Source organism: Macaca fascicularis, chromosome X (assembly GCF_037993035.2).
Source record: "Macaca fascicularis isolate 582-1 chromosome X, T2T-MFA8v1.1".
Classification (NCBI taxonomy): domain Eukaryota; kingdom Metazoa; phylum Chordata; class Mammalia; order Primates; family Cercopithecidae; genus Macaca; species Macaca fascicularis.
In genome coordinates, this window is record NC_088395.1 from 157,639,079 (window position 1) to 157,656,966 (window position 17,888).

At 38.5% G+C, this 17,888-nt stretch overlaps 1 protein-coding gene across 1 annotated transcript in view; it reads left to right on the top strand.

Annotated features, from left to right (window-relative positions):
• The first annotated feature begins 504 nt into the window (after positions 1-504).
• Positions 505-17,888, top strand: part of PASD1 (PAS domain containing repressor 1) — a 92,536-nt gene continuing 75,152 nt past the window's right edge. The window contains exons 1-2 of the mRNA XM_074029431.1: positions 505-730; positions 1,466-1,532. Of these exons, the coding sequence (XP_073885532.1) occupies positions 505-730; positions 1,466-1,532 (293 nt within the window). The remainder of the gene's footprint in view (positions 731-1,465; positions 1,533-17,888) is intronic.

Sequence of the window (17,888 nt, forward strand, 5' to 3'; positions counted from 1 at the left end):
CTTATATTTTCCCTTTACTAACATGTTGTCTGTAATGAGGCAAGGTAGAAATGAATTTAATAAACCAAACCAAACTCAAACCTATCTAACTAAGTGGGTTCCAAAGTCCACATGACTACTCCCGCTTGCTTCACAATGTTTTCAAGCGACAAACCTTGTGAGGGGATCTTCCTTGAGGTCACAATTGTGCCAAACAGGTAGTCCCAAGTGCCAGTCACTAGTGAAGTTAAGCACTGGGCATAAGTGCCAACTGTGGGCACCTAATCAGATTCTTGCCAGATGCTCCTTGACTGATGTGAATGAAAGTCATCTGTTGAGGAGTGGCTTCAGTTCATGTCACCGGATGATTCTTGAGCTTCAGCCCTGTGCTAGGTGCTGCAGACAGGGAGAAATCAGACCACATTCTGACCTTTTGCTCATACTCCACTGGGGGCGACAGACAAGGGGTCAAATAGTGATCAGACATCTTAGAAAGTGGCAAGTGCCCTGAGACAGTAGCGGACAATGAATTCTAGAGGGTTCAGGGAGAAGGAAGCTGAGGAAAACATTTGTGAGAGTGCCTTCTACCTGAATCTGGAAAAACTTGAAAAAAATGATGTACTTTGGGATCCAAGTGCATACATCCAGGTTCCACATACCTTTACACCCAGTAGATACTGTGGGGATTTATTTTGCCAAATATCAGAAACAGATTGCTTTTTTGGGACTATACTATTTGGCTTTAGCATTGGTATGCTCCAGAGGCAAAAATGGTGTGTCCCTCAGAAAAGGCAAGAATACTATTTGCCTAAAGTGAAGCAAGTCCATAGAATCCGTTAAAAGAAATTTTTGAACATCGACACTTACATTTTCTTCTTTTTTTATTAAAAAATAGAGATGAGGTCTCGTTATGTTGCCTAGGCTGGTCTTGAACTCCTAGGCTCAAGGAATCCTCCTGTCTCAGGCTTCCCAAAGTGTTGGGATTACAGGTGCAAGCCACTGCTCCCAGCCATCACTCATTTTTGTATCTATAAACCAACTTAAAGATTACAAGTAAGAGTTTTTACATTGCAGAGAAAGGAGAATTCCCTTAGAGGCAGATCTAAACACCATCTCTAGGGCTTGTATAAAAGACCACTGGACAAAATAGCATCAGAAAGCTCAGTCCCTTTGGTCAAGTAGACCACCGTGGTGATTGCGGGGGACTGGAATTGGGAGGAGACTGAAGACATTTGACTTCGTGCAAAAGGTAAAAGCGGTTTAAGAACATTTTTTCTCGGGGAGGGGGAGGTGATGAACATTCCCAGTTTCTCCAGTCGATAGCATTTCTGTGAGAATTGTAACACTATGAAAAGTCATTTCTAATCTGGAAAGTCTTGGTGGTTGAAAAGTTTCTCTTACCTTTATTTTCAGTTATGTGATTATTGAATTCCCTGGTGTTGCTAGACGGGCTATTTTTTATTTAAAAACGTCTTTTTTTCCTAAGATGATCTGGATAGACTATCCAGTGCCCATACACAACACTCATCAGCTTTTAAATCTCTCATTCTCAGGTAAGAAAACAATTTTTGTCTTTCAGACTTAACTTTTGTACTTACCTTTTTATATTTTACTATGTACTTGTAATGGAAGTAAGATTCCTCTGTAGTTTGAAACAGATCATCAAGTTGTAAGTGGGGAAAATCTAAGTAATGAGCTGGAATTTTTTTTTTTCTTTATTGAGACAAGGTCTGTCTCTGTCACCCAGGCTGGAGTACAGTGGCACAATCGTGACTCACTACAGCCTCGACTTCCAGGGCTCAAGCAATTATCCCACCTCAGCCTCCTCAGTAGCCAGTGAGTAGCTGGGACTACAGGCGTGCAGTACCATGCCTAGCTAATTTATTTTTTTTTAAATTATTTTTATTTTTATTTATTTATTTTTTTGAGACAGAGTCTCACCCTGTTACCCAAGCTGGAGTGCAGTGGCACAATCTTGGCTTGCTACAACCTCTACTTCCCGAGTTCAAGTGATTCTCCTGCCTCAGCCTCCCAAGTAGCTGGGATTACAGGCACCTGCCACAACGCCTAATTTTTTTTTTTGTACTTTTAGAATGGATAGGGTTTCACCATGTTGACCAGGCTGGTTTTGAACTCCTGACCTCAAGTGATCTGCCCACCTCGGCTTCTCAAAGTGCTAGGATTACAGGTGTTAAGCCACCGCGCCCAGTCCTAATTTTTTACTTTTTTGTAGAGACGGTGTCTCCCTGTATTGCCCAGCCTGGTCTTGAACTCCTGGGCTCAAGTGATCCTCCCGCCTCAGCCTCCAAAAGTGTTGGGATTGTAGGCGTGAGCCACCTTGCCTAGCAATAAACTGCATTTTAAAATAATAACGCCTGAGTTAGTAATTCATACAATGCTCAGTCAGGCTTAAAGCACAGGTCAAGATGTAACATCATTCAAATAGTCATGATCAACCCTTATCCTAGTGAACTGATTACATGTGAAATTGTGTAGCATGAATAATAAAAATATCTGTTTATGGATGTTCTTGATTTTCACCAATGACAACTACAGATTTAAAGTGCAAATCATATTTTAATCTTGAGATTCTACTTGATCACTTTAAATGTAGCACTCTTCTAATTTCCCTCAGAGAATTGTAAAATCAAGTGAAGGAAAGATGTCTTAGTTTTGATAAATTGGTGATTGTAGATCAATAAGAAGTGTGTGTGCGTATGTGTGTGTGTGCACGCGTGTGTATGTGTACTCAGTTGTAGAACAATTGCAAACAGAAATGAACTTGAATGTTAATTATCACCAACTACTGTAATTTTATGTTTATATAGATATTATATGATTGTATTCTCTCAAAACATAGCATATATTTATTGCCATAAATGTAATTTTTTTACATGATTTGCCATAAACGTAATTTGATACTTCTGTAATGAAAAAGTAAATAGATATAGAAAATAGATTTATAAATCTTAAGATATAACAATTACAGCTCATTCTCACCCAATTCTTTCAAAGGGGGCATTTTTCCAGCTATGCAGCTGGTCAGTTCTCTAAATATATTTTTTGAAATTACATGAGACAGCCCAGTGCAGTGGTTGTGCACCTGTAGTCTTAGTTATATGGGAGGCTCAGGTGGGAGGATTGCTTGAACCCAGGAATTATTAATAGAAGCCAGCCTGGGCAATATAGTGAGACCTGTCTTGAAAGAGAGAGAAAGAGAGCGAGAGAATGAGATTTACACTTCTGTTATGTTAAGTTGCTCATTTAATAAAAAATTCTCAGTAGAACCACATTTTATCCTTGCACAGCCTTGAAATTCCATTTTGGGACCATTTCCTTAGTATAGGAATTCTACTGTGATGGTACATATAGTGAACAGATTTTACCTTGTTTCTGTCTTCAAAGTTATTTCAATGGCAGGGATTAATAGCCTATTAATTTATGGTTCATACTGTTTGCCTGAAGGAGACTTATCTTACACAGATAATTCTGACAGAGACATATACCATAATGCACAGTCATTGCAATTGTTTTGTAAAAGAAAGGTTAGGTGAGAGTCTTTATTTATTTATTTATGAGATGGAGTCTTGCTCTGTTGCCCAGGCTGGAGTGCAGTGGTGCGATCTCAGCTCACCACAACCTCCGCCTCCCGGGTTCAAGTGATTCTCCTGCCTCAGCCTCCTGAGTAGCTGGGACTACAGGCATCCGCCACCATGCCCAGCTAATTGTTTTTGTATTTTCAGTAGAGACGGGGTTTCACCGTGTTAGCCAGGATGATCCCGATCTCCTGACCTCGTGATCTGCCCGCCTTGGCCTCCCAAAGTGCTGTGATTATAGGTATGAGCCACTCCACCTGGCCCTGAGAGTCCTTTATTCTTAGAGTTGTTTCACAGGTATTTGGGCAGGCTATGCTGGGGACCTTTATGGGAGGACTTTGAACTACAACCAGTAAACCAGTTAAAAAGGATCTCTACTATTACCACATTCGTCTTTCCCTGGACCATTCATAAACCTTGGAGGGGATCCTAAGACTAGTATTTTTGTCACAGAGACCATTCAATATTTGTTAGGCTTTCAAAGTTTCCATTGTGTCATGCGTAAGCCAAAATGCATGCATAGGTGTTTGAGGATAGAAAGTAAAACAAGACAAAGACATATTGAAGTCATCTTGGAGATTCTCTGTGCTCTTAGGTCTATTAAAAGTGCTGAGATGTCTTGTGTCAATAAATCTGCTTCAGTATATTTAACCAGCATTTTTCAAATGTTCTCCACTAAGGAACACTTAATACCTATTTTTATTTTTGCTTAATCCTATTACCATCTTTTGGTATTCGTGTTCTGCAGGACCAGTGACCTTTAGGAAAGTTGTTGTTACCTGTATACCATTGTATATATGTGATCAATGGTATTTGGCTCAGCTATGTTGAATTCCCCAGGAGTAATATTGACCAGCCATTTCTGAGCAAGAAGACCATCAGCTAATTGCAGTGTCAAACTTCTTATGACAACAGGTTATTAATGTTTTTGTGCCAAATTCCCTGATGTATTGATTAAGGCTCTGGCAGGTTTGAAGGCAGCAAAAACTCCTGAGATATCTCCAGTAGGTTCAAAAACTGGCCTTGCAGGCTTAAGAACTTTCTCTGCTGCAGAGACAACAGAAACAAGCCTAACTCCCCAAATCCAGAATGACTCTGTTGACACAGTCCCCTCTGATCTTAGATGCTGTTGCATGGGGATGACATTTGCCAGAGATTTCTCCCCTCTCCCTCTCCTCTGAGTGGCTTTGAGATGGTGGGTTTTGATAACTGAGTTCACGTTGTTGGAGAGAAAGTGTGGACACTGGCATCACAACTGTGGTGAACAAAGAGGCTCCTCCCCTTCCAAGGAAGCTGGGAATGTGGATTGCTTCATTGAAGAGTTAAAGAAAATAGTTTTAGAATATATTATTTGATTTTTTTTTCTTTTTTCAGGGTCATCTCTTGGGCATTTAAGTCACAGACGAAATCTCATTCCATGTTTCTGATAATCCATCCTTTAAAATACTGTAGAAAAATGGGTTTGCCTGTAGTTTGACAAATTAACTTTTTTTTAAGGAAACAGTAAAATGTGATTTTCCCATTCTGCAAAATTTTGAAATTCTTTGATCAAGTTTCAGTGAGTTTTATTTTTAGTGTATATGGTTGGAATTCTGTTTAATACATAATTTTTAAAAGTCAGCATCTGTTTATATTGTATATAAGGTAGATCCAGTGTGGACAATGTCATATAAAATGTTAATCTTACAAGCCGGTAAAGGCTTCAAGTTTAACTTAAGCCTGTTACTAACTTTGCAAAATTTTTTAATAAGGTGAGGGACTAGAAAAACCTTAGTTTCTATAAATTTTAATAAACTCAAGTGAGAAAATATGTATGAAATGAAGTTTTACCCTTACATGAGTAATAATAGAAGTTTTAAAAGTGTTATGCAGATCTGTAGAATCCAAGTCAAAGGATAAGTTGTTATTCAGCTTTTGTAAGGAGCAAAGGAATAACTGTAGGAAGCTTAAAAGCTGTAGACATTTTAAGGAAAGAGGCATAGTGAAATGGACATGAGAGTAATGTAATCTTGACTCAATTTTAACTTTTTAAGTAATCATTTGCAAACTCCAATGCTTTAACTAATATTAAAACATGATTACTTCATTCATTTATTTATTCATTGAATACAAATTATTGGGAGAAAGTGAAGATGGGAGGTGTGGGGGAGATGTGCAGGAAAGAGCCTCTATTCTGGGTTGTTGGAGGCTGTCACTTAGTACTTCACATTATTTTTCTTATTAGACAAGATTACACATGTTGGATTGCCTCAGTGGTTTGAAATGGAAATTCTATTGAAATATAATGGGTGAAAATAGTTTTTCTTCTATAATGGTTTGCTCTCCTTATCTCAGTAGCAGTGTAGTCTATTTTCTCTGTGAGTCTAAGAATGACAGCCTGAGCTTTTCATTAGCCAGAGAACCCTGAACTTTACTCTAGCAGAGTTCAGGGCATTTAAGAAAAAGTATGATTACTTTAACACAGGCGCCCCCCTGCTGTCCCTAACACTAGATGCTGACTCTCTGTGCTTCTGTTTCTGTATTCCATCTATGCTCTTCATTTTTATTTCTCCCTCTTAGCTTCCACAACACTTTATGTATAACTTTTTAAAGGGATTTATAAATTTTTACCTTGTATTCTAGTTATCTATCTATAAGTCTAATCTCCAAAGAGCAGAACGAATTGACTTCATCTCTTTATTCTCCAGAGTCAGCCACAGAGTTCACACTTAGAAAATGTCTATAAAATGAATAAATGTTAAATGAATAGTGGAATTTTATTTACAGAGGACTCTTCCGGAAAGATGTGTTATGTGATGTGTGTTATCTTTACTTCCACAAACGAGTCTCTACTTTTCATATAAGTGCTATCTGGTAAAGAGAACCAGGATGCTAGAATATGGGATTTTCTCCTGTTGACCTTTTCCTTCGAACATGCTCCCTTTACATCTTTTCTTATAGATGAACTATCAGTTATACGTTTTGAGTTTCTCATTCTTCATTTTTGGTAAATTCTCTGGTTGATTTCTTTTGAAGAGGAACCCATATTGGAACTTGGGGACAAAATGATGAAAAAAGAGAGAGGAAAAGAGCAGGATACAGGAATAAAGTGTCCACTAATGAACCCTGGAAAGAGGGGCCATGAACAGCCAGCTCTGTCAGCTTAATTTTGCATAGCTCTCAATTCAATGAATAGCTGAAATAGATAGGATAGAGTTACAATGTGTGAAGAGTAGACAGGAAAATTTCTCTGGGAGGTGTTCAGGGGCAGTATTCCCAATCGTGTGTCCTTGAATCCTTTTCTTTTTTCTTTTACCTTTTTTTTTGTTGTTGTTGAGACAGAGTCTTGCTCTGTTACCCAGACTGGAGTGCAGGGCACGATCTTGGCTCACTGCAACCTCCGCCTCCCGGGTTCAAGTGATTCAACTGCCTCAGCCTCTCGAATAGCTGGATTACAGGTGCGTGTCACCATGCCCAGCTAATTTTTTGTATTTTTAGTAGAGATGGGGTTTCACCGTGTTAGCTAGGGTGGTCTCGATCTCCTGACCTCCTGATCCACCCACCTTGGCCTCTCAAAGTGCTGGGATTACAGGCATGAGCCACTGCACCTGCCCCCCCCACCTTTTTTTTGAGACAGAGTCTCACTCTGTCACCCAGGCTGGAGTCAGTGAGTGGCACAATCATGGCTCCCTGCAGCCTTGACCTCCCGGGCTCAAGTGATCCTCCTGCCTCAGCCTCCTGAGTAGCTGGGACTACAGACCTGTACCACCATGCCTGGCCTGTCTTTGGATCTTGAGTGCATCTAAGAGTATCAGCCTTGGTTCAGTGTCATGGTCCACTCAGATATGACAGCAACAAACACCCAAAGGGGCTTTAGGAGAGCTCTAGCTGGGAGAGAGGTGTAGCAGGAGCCTAGAACTCAAATACTGGAGGGGGAAGGAATGAGGAAGAAACAAGGATGGGATGCACTTCAAGATTCTTACCTCCTCCGAAGCCTAAAGTGCTGCTGCACTTCAGCCTTGATACTGTCTAGAGGTTTGAAGTACACTGGACTGTCACTCCTTTCTATACACTAGGAATTCTCAAATATTCAAATCCCGTGTCTTAGCAATCACTGTCAAGGGACCGAGCTCTCAACATGATGGAAACCAAGCTCTCCTATTTTTTTTTTTCAACGAACGACACTGATGTGTTTACAGACACTTTGTCACCATATTTATGATTTTTTTGTGAGTTTCAAGAGCATGATCAATTGCCAAAACATTATTGGACATAAATGTAATTGCTTCAGAACATCAAAGTAATTTGTTGATAGGCAAGGGAACCAGAATTGGGAGAAATGTGAGATGTTCGTGCTTATTCCTAGTGAGCTGAAGGTCACAGATGGAAATTGGGGGTGGGTGTGAGGAGGGTGGTCAGGATGGGCAAGAGTGTTGAAAAAGGGTCAATGCTAAGTAATGAAAAGGCAGTGCACTACAGCGAGTGAGTGCTCAGGCACTGCCATGAACTCTCAAGATGGTCTTGGGAAAGTTAGCAAAAATATTTGGAACCCATTTTCCTCACGTGTAAAATGGGGAAGATAATGCCTGGGATGTAGTTTAAGTGTTTAATAAATATCATTTAATGTTATTACTATTTTTAATTTTTCTAAAATCTTATACTTTTCTACTGCTATAAATCTAAATTCACATGAGCCCCATTCCAAGGGAAGTTTATTGCTTAAATATAAAAGTAACATAAGGGGATGGTTTCATCTCCAAGGAACTCTTATAACAAGGGACCTGAGGACAGATTCCCTGTCAAGTCCCAGAGTAGTTTTTTTTTGTGATTTTGAAGACGAATGAGAGTACCATACTTTTCATAATTAATTTAAAAATTGGCAATATTTTTCAGTTCTACCTGTCTTTTAGATTTCACAGACTGTTTTAATCTTGACAAAATCCTTTCTAATTGTGGAGTTATAATGATTGACTTAAATGCCTCTCCTTATTGACTGTGGACTTTGTGAGGACAGAGACTGTGGCATCTTCATCTCTGGATTCTCACACTTGGTATTGCTAAGGCTGGCTCAGAGTAGGCACTTCGTGAATGTATTGGGAATAAATGCAGTACTTCAGCTTTTCGACTTAAGGTGCTTTCATGTGTCCCAGTCCTAGAAGAATTCAGGTTAAGTCTAAGGGAAATCAAAAGAATATCCAAAAGAGATAAAAATTTACTGATATTTCTATCAGTTTTCAGCTAGATTTTTATAAGATGTCAATCTGGAGAAGAGTATGAATTTAATGAATTAATAGAACATCAAGGTTGGTATATAGGCACATTCCTAGTGAGCAGAAGGTCACAAATGGATGGAAATTGTGACATAGCTAGAAATGTAGGGACCATTAACAATAACTTCGGAATTCCCCTCTGAATCCCACAGTAGACCACTCTCATTGGGAAGTGAAGGCTAGCCTTTGAAATAGAGATCAAAGAAATCAATCAGGGAAAGATAGCACCAGACAATTATCCAGAAGAAAAGCAGAAGCTTTTCTTTTCTTCGTATCAGGGGAGTTTATTGCTTCCTATACAGATTGATTTCTGTATTTAATATTAGGATATGCTTTGGGAATAATGAAAAACATTAAGTTCTACAGGCTGATTGAATTCCACTTAAAATCTTACAATTCGTGTTTGTCACCTGGGTATCTATAGGTCTTATTCACTAGGTTTTATTGTCCAGCTACTGCAACTAGCCGTGATAATGTGTACATTTGAGTAGCAGACTTCAGATTAATTTTCCTTTTCCAGGAAGTGAAGTCCTGCAAGGATGTCTTATTGTTTTACTGGAAATCAAAGTGATAATGAACTTCCCTTTGCCTATCGGGGGTGGAGTTAGCCCTGGACAGTTATAGATAGTGTGAAACAGCCCTTTAACCACTAGATGCAAGAAACTTGGAATCGATTTGTCTGGTAAATGCTTCCACAGTCTATTACCCGTTCTCTAACCCTTTGAAACGTCTTTAGACATGATGGGGTTGGTAAACATCACACAGAATTCACTATGGAAATTAAATATGCTGGATTTCTCTGGAATTATTTATTCTGTAAAATCCTAGGACTCCTAGTGACCCCATCTCTTTAATTTTGGTATTCTAAATTCTCATTTCCTCTCTTTTATCATCTCATTGTATAGGACCATATTCTGTCACTGCACTTTGCAAAGTAGAGGGTGAGGTGTTACAGTAACATAGTTTGCACCAAGTTATCTATATCATCTTTTGTACTTACATACATTTAATTTGATTGAACAAATACCCAATGCTTTGTGTCTGTGGTACACAGTTCTAGATGTTTTAGGATATAGAAAGTGGAATAAGCCTTCCTTGTCCTGAGGAAGCTTACATTCTAGTGGAAGAATAAGAAAAATGCACATAAAGGGCAGGGTTTGGAAAATAGGTCTTCAAAGGAAAGACTTAGGGGTAATCCGGGAAGACTTCTTGGAAACAGTAGCATAGGTATATAAGGAAATCCAGTGTACTTTTTAACCTTTATACCAGACTCTCTGGATTCAAATCTTTGATTTACTACTTACTAGCTGGTTGATCTTGGGCTACCTTTCTGTGACTCAGTTTTTTTCATCTGTAAAGTGAAGACAACATCAGATCATACCTCAAAGAGATGTGACAAATAAGTTACTTGCTGCAGAGGGCTTCAAGCAGGAACTTTCCAGTAGTCTGGGATAATGGGGGACCCAGGGGAGGACTTTAAGTGGAAGGACAGATCAAGTCAGTGTATAAGATCATATTGGCCGCTGGTTGAGGATGGACTAGAGGGGGCAGGAATGGAGACCATGGAGGACGAGGTGGTTGCAGGAATTGAGGTGAAAGGGCCTGAGCTTGAGGCCTGGCATTGAGGATTGGTAGGAGCAGGCAAGTGTGAGCGATAGTACAAAGATGGGATCCAAGGACAGGCTATGGATGCTGGTCGATGGGCCCAAACCAGGGCAGAGAAGGAAGAGATGTTATGAAAATTGACTTGGCAACCATCATTTGCAGGAATAGATTGATGATATTGGTGCTTGAGAATTTTGTCATATAACTGGGATTTTCTCTGCTAATATCCAGGTAAATATGAATACCTGGCTTTCTACTCCTTTCAGAGGATTGTTATACAATAAATGTAGAAATTTAATTCTACCGAATTTCTGTTGTTTCAACCAAGGAAGGGGAATGTTGCATTCTGTTGATAAATAAGGAAGGGAAAGTAACAAACATTTAATCACCTGCCTGATACTGATCAGCAGAATTCTTACATGGCCTAGGGATTCTGGAGGAAAGGGTTGTGGGAAGGGCAGTCAGTTTGACCATGGAAGAGGAAGCAGATTGCTTTGGGGCTTCATGTACAACCCAGGAAAATGCTACATCTCTCAGATGTAGAAGACTGCATCTGAGAGAGTAGCTAGAGAGCTTTCCTGGGCTAGAGTGAATGTGAAGGCTGTTACGAAAGCTTAGGTGGTGTTGTCCGGAGAATGTAGTGGTTATAAACTGAATTCTAAAGTGTCCCACTTATTCATATACTCACTTTCACATCAGTTGGGCCTCCAAAATAGTTTAGAGAGCTTTTAGGGTAATCACTGCAGAGTTGAGTAAGAGAGAAAGAAAGTGGGTAGTGTAGCAAGACAGGGAAAGACCACTTTCCTTGAGAATTGAAAAGCACTACAGAGGAGATGGTGAAGCAAATGTTTACAGACTGATTTTCCAGTGCTGTCAGGTAGTAGCTATGTAACTTCAGACAAGCTACTTAAACTCTGAGTCTCAGTACCCTCATGTGGGAAATGGGAGTAATAGCACCTATCGAACAGGGCTGTTGTGAGAATTAAATGGTGACTTGTGAAATACACAGGACCTAGTATGTATGTAGTAGTCTCAGTAAATGTTGGCTATTATGGCTCTACCTCTGCTGCCACTGCCCTGCTTCAAGGCCCCAACCTCTCCCAGCTGAACTCCTTGGGTCTTCTAACTTTAAGTGCTTCTCAAAGGTTAGCGTGCATAAGCATGGCTTAGAGAACTTGATGCTATGATGATTCTGATTCTACATGTCTGGGGCAGCCCTAGAACTTGCCATCTTCTGTGAAGCTTCTAGTTCAGTATTGATTACTTCCTTGCCCCTTGCCCTGAATCAGTGGATTTATATAGGTGCCAGTCTTCCCCACAAGCCTGTGTACTGCCAGGGTGTGGCAGGGACAGGGGTTGAATTGCTGAGATTTCAGAACTGGCAGGAGCACAGAAGGGTTTTATGGACTTAATTGGAATAAGACTAGGATTAATCGTTTAATGGATTGCTGATCTGTTTTAGAGTCTGCAGAAATTTTTGCTGGACCATAGAAACTTGAAATATTCTGCCGGAATGTTCAGGGATGCAAGAAATCTTCTGTTTCTTTAGTATTCCTTATTGTCTCAGACTAAGAGAACATGGCATACGAATTCCCAAAAGAGGGAAATCAGTAAGAAATACCCTTTTAAATCTGACTTTGTTTCTTTACAGATCTGGGTTTGCCTCGTTTTTTTTTTTTTTTTTTTTTTTTGTATCTATCTTTTAGGAACAGGATTAGCTGGGTGAGAGGAGGTATTCAGCAAACTTTGGCTGACCATTTGCATTTTTCCAGGTAGGACTCAGCAATCCCTCATTCATTTATTCATCCACCAAACATTTATTCAACATGGGTTTAGGGTGCTAGGAATACAATAAGTGACAAAATTGGCCTGACCCTTTTCTCAGAAGGGGTCACAAAATATGCACCTGTGCTTAGAATGCACCTCAGCTTTGGTCTAGGAAAGAGTGAGCATTTTACCCATGCAGGTATGTGTGTATGTGTGTGTGCATGCTTCTGTGGAATTGAGTTCATTTTCTTCATTGCTTGGATTCCCTCACAACGCTGCCCAGGCCAGGGTCTATGCTTGTGCAGTAAGAGCTTACTGAAAGAACTAAGGTTAGAGAAAAGCACAGCCAGTCAGTAGGGATACGTCAGAAAAACCAGGACACCTGATTCTGTTCCTGGATGTCTTTTGGAGCATGACTTTGCCACTGCCTTTCCTGGCATATTCAGTGTTGTGTATGGCATGCATATTACATAATCCAGTGTAGATTAATTTACATTCTTGATTTTATCCATTGGAAAGTTGTGTTCCCTTAAGATGGATGAGTAACTGATAAAATACTGTCTTATAAGTTGTAATTTTTGAAGGAATTTTGATTGAAAATAAATTGGAAATTTCCACTGACCTGGTTGATATATTTATATCATACACATTTAACATCATTACTATCTACTTGAGAATTGTAAATATTTCATTCTTTCTCACTGATTAAATGCCTTTAATAAACCTTATATGAGAAGATGACTTCACTCAAGTTGATGAAATCTGCCATAATGCATTTTCCCCTATAAACTTAAAACAAATTCCTGGAACCATATTGAGATTTGAAAGACCACTTTCCTTTGCTTGAGCAATTGTTTATAAAGAGTGTGTATATGTTTCTCTATATATAAAGACAGAGTTGATCCCTGATAGTGCACAGCAAGTTTTATAACTACAAATATATGATGTGATTATCTTCCACAATAACATTTTAAATACTTTGAGGTTTTTACTTTAAAATAAACAAATATTGTAACCAAAGTAATATCCAAAGATGTATTAGTCTCTGCATTCTGCTTTTCTTCTGACCTTCTCTGGTTTTCTTTAAAATTCCATGTAAACATTTTAAATGATGTTTACATGAGCCAAACACTTTCTGGCCATTACTGCACCGTGAGGCCATAGAGTTTTCCTTCTCTCTGTCAGTCTGGCTAAGCTGACTGACAGACTGGGTGAGGGAGTTCAGACTGATCTGCAGAGCACGTTTCTGGGAGCTGCTGAAATAGTACTCATTCTGACAAATCGCTGATTAGGCCTGCCAGGAACTACCTGTGACTTAGGCAAGCCCACAGAGAGGGCAGTTATTCGTGGGTTCTAGAGCACTAACTAGTTAACTTTAACCTCTTCAGATGTGGAAGAGTGAGGATATGTTTTCTCTTTGTGTTGTTGGGGACAATGTCACTTCTGTGCAGATCATTACCACTACAGAGTTATTCTCTTCTACCACATGTTGCACATTATGAGGACATACATTAGGTGCCGTGATACCCTGACTCTGCACCCAGACCTGAGACAGCACTTATTCATGACATGTTGGACTTACCTGGCAGGCCCACTGCATGGAGATTGGTCTCCACACAACTCTCTCATTGTTGCAACAACAGGTGATGTGAAGAAATCTCTCTGTATTGCCAAATTTTTGCCATCACTGACCCCTCTGAGAAGATTGCATCCTTGTCACAGTCTTTTAGATTTTACACTGCTATTGACAATCTCTAATTAAAGCCATAATTTATTGGGTGGTTGCTATGAGTCAGTCATAGTGCTAGCCACTTTATATACATTAACTTAATTCTCATAAAAACCTTGGCATGTAGGTATTATAACCCCCATTTTAAAATTGAGATAATTGAGACTCATAGAAGTTAAGGACCAAAGGTCACACATCTATAAACAGGTAGAGAGTTGGGATTTAAACCCAGATCCAATTGATTCCAGAGCCCAGTCTCTTCACTCTTCAACACTAGCATCCACATTATTTTTGAGAGGAGTTTCTTAATTCTGAATGACACACATACTAAATGTAACAAACTTTAAAAATATTTTAAAAATTTACTTGCTCATTGTTCTATCACTAAAGGACACCTTGTGAATGCTTTGCTTTTATTTCTCATTCTGTTTTCTACACAGTATTTCATTTGATCATTTGCTTAACATGATTGGGTTCATATGGCACATACAATCCTGTAACCTTTTTCAGACAAGATTATAATAAGTATTTTTCATAATACAGATTCTCTGCAAACATGCTTTTCACTAGCCTCTGCATTGATTACAAAACATGAAAAATCTACTGGGGAGTGTCACAAATGAGATACTCCATGAAATAAGAAATGTAATCTGGGGCAGGAGGATAAAGGGAGCTTGGACTCCTAGTCCTGGGCAAATGTTACTCTACTTGAAAATGAAGAATGCCACAAATATAGACATTTCACATGGAACTGCATTAAAATTCAACTTTAAAAGGCAGAACAGGCAAAGATGGATGAGTACAAGTATTTATCTGAATTTGTGAAGGATTTGTTGGAAAGGACATCAGCCCTGAGATATGTAAGTAAACTTATGAATTACAGTGCTTTAGTCTTTATTCTAAAACTCTTTCCTAGTCCCCTAGGTTTGCATTCAGAAAGTCACGATCTTGCAATTCTTGCTCCTCAGCCTGGTTGCTCTCCTTCCACAGCTGTCAGGTGTAGTAAAAGTCTGGCATTGTAAAGTAGTCCGTGGATGGTGGAAGATTTAATACCTTGAACCTAACCCCATAGTAAATGGGTCCTGGACTCATTTTCAGGACATGTTCCACTTTCACTTTTTATTTTTATTTTTACTTTTATTTGAGATGGTCTCACTCTGTCACCCAGGCTGGAGTGCACTGGTGCCATGTCATCTTACTGCAACCTCTACCTCCCAGGCTCAAGCGATCCTCTCACCTCAGCCTCCACAGTAGCTGGGTCTACAGGTGCGCACCATCATGCCCAGCTTATTTCTTATATTTTCACCATATTGCCCAGGCTGGTCTTGAACTCCTGGGCTCAAGCTGTCCTCCTGCCTTCACCTCCCAAAGTGCCAGGATTACAGGTGTGAGCCACTGCACCCAGCCAGGACATGCTTCACTTTGACTCTAATTCAGGATTACAACTTTAGTGTCATTTAGTCCTGAAATGTTTGTTCTGGGAGATATGGCACATGACATGTATGTCACATAGGTCCCAGATAGAACTCCTGCAGCATGTTTCAGGAACATTATCTCCAGGAGCCCAGGTTTTGATCAGCAAGTTGCTTGTCTCTAGAAAAGGTTGGTATTGCTGTGGAGCTTGAGCCGGAAGTCTGATATTTGGGTCCTGGAAGTTTTGAGACTGAGAGAGTTAGACTGAGGATTCTTTTGACTGTGGACATTATCCCAATTAGACACTGATAAATCTATATTATCATAGTAGTCATGCCGGAAAGTATATATCTAAGTGATTCTCAACCACAGAGAACCAATGATGAATTAAATCCACCTATTCAGTGTATTTTCTTGTAAACTAAAACAAATATCTATGTGTGTATAGATGTGTGTACACATACATCTATCATATGTTTTTCCAGAAAATTAAAAATGGATGAGAACAACGCTCCCTTTCCCAGCTCTTAGAAGAAATGTTTGCAAGTGTGACCCTCTTGACCTTTATATTATACTTCCGTAATACAATTTGATGGGATTTTAGATTATTTCCCATTGATTTTGGAAAAATGTACTTATGTAAACTGCTTTTTCCAACCAATTAATTATTATTTTGTATAGGAGGGCTGACTATCCTTGGCCTGAGAGCTTTTAATTAGCCTTACTCTTTTTCAGTCTTTCCACGTTCTTTCACCGACATAAGTTTCTGAATCCGTTGTTTTAGAATGAATTACTGAGTGGAGAAGGTGCAAAGTCCATTAGCAGTTAGGTGTTTGAGCCTACCTTGTCCAGTAGGTAAGGAGAGTAGTCAGTTATTTATCTGTGTATTTTGAGTGTGTGCTCTGTGTGAAGCTGTGTGCTGTTGGAGGTATCAAAGATATGCAAAGCATGGCTTCTGTCTTCAAAGAACTTGTAAACAAATTTTGTTGCCCCAAAACACAGAAAAGGCTGTATTAAATACACACACACACACACACACACACACACTCTCTCTCTCTCTCTCTCTCTCTCTCTCTCTCTCTCTCTCTCTCTGTCTGTGTGTCTCTCTTTTCTCTCTCTCTCCATGGTAAAACTTCAAAATTTTAATGCCTTTTTTATCATAAATCAAATTTCAATTTATGCATGGATCTGTTCTTATGTTGTCTCTTTTCTACTACATGTATGTGTTTCACCATTATTCATTAGCCTAAATACTGTAGCTTTATAATAAACTTTGATGTCTAGTAGGCACACCGTTTATATTGCTGTTGTTCTTCAAAGTTATCATAGATATTTTGGCCCTTTACTTTCCACAGAAATTTTGTAATTAACTTGTGAAGTTACATAGAAAAACAAAGTAAAACAAAACAAAAAAATTACTGGTTTGATCAGAATTATGTTAATTTGTACATTAGTTGAGAAGATCTGATAAATTGATGATACTGAGACATGCCTTACACAGACTTGGCATTGTCACTGCATTTATTTATTTTATGTGATTCAATAAAGCCCTATTATTTCCAGTGTAGTATTTCTGTGCATTTTTGTTAAATTAGCTACTAAGCACTGTATAGTTTCCTTCCTATATGAAGAAACCTATAAATATTATTTAAGAACATGAAAAACAGGTTTGAATAATTGTAGAGAACTTTTCTTGATGGAAATATGTACTGTGAAGATGTATAATTTAATTTTAATAAATTACAATTAGATTATTGAAGTTTTTGGAATTTAAAATTAATTTTTATAGTAAATAATTTTGAAATATTTTCCAATTTTCTTTGGGGTTTCTTCTTTGACCTACAGATTGTTTAGAAGTATGGCATTTAATTTCCAAATATTTGAGGGGTTTCCAGATATTTGTTTGTTTAGTATTGATTACTAATTTAATCTTGTTGTGGTCAGAGAACAAAATCTGTGTGATTTTAATGCTTTAAATTTATTGAAACTGTAGATGTTGAATCTTACTGAATGTTCCATATACAGTGGAAGATAATGTACATCCCATAGCTGCCTGGATGTGGTGTTCTGTGAATATTTTTGCTGGTAATGTTAAGTCTTCGATATCCTTACTTATTTTCTCTTTATTTATTCTATTGATTACTAAGGGGAGTATTTAAATTACCAACTCTTAATTGTGGATTTATGTATTTCTTCTTTCATTTCTGTCCGTTTTTACTTCACTGTCAAGCTTTGTAATTAGAGGTAAACATATTTAGGGTTGTTAAGTTTTCTTGATTGACTTCCTTTATCATTATGAAATGTCCCTCCTTTTCCCTAGTGATGTATTTATCCTAGAGTCTACTTTGTGTAATATTAATATAGTCACCCAAATCTTTTATTATTAGGGCTGAGTGGTATATATGTTTTTATCCCACTTTTTTGTAGTTATTTAAATTCATTATTTTATTTTATTTTTAAAATTTTATTATTATACTTTAAGTTATAGGGTACATGTGCACAACATGCAGGTTTGACACATAGGTATACATGTGTCATATTGGTGTGCTG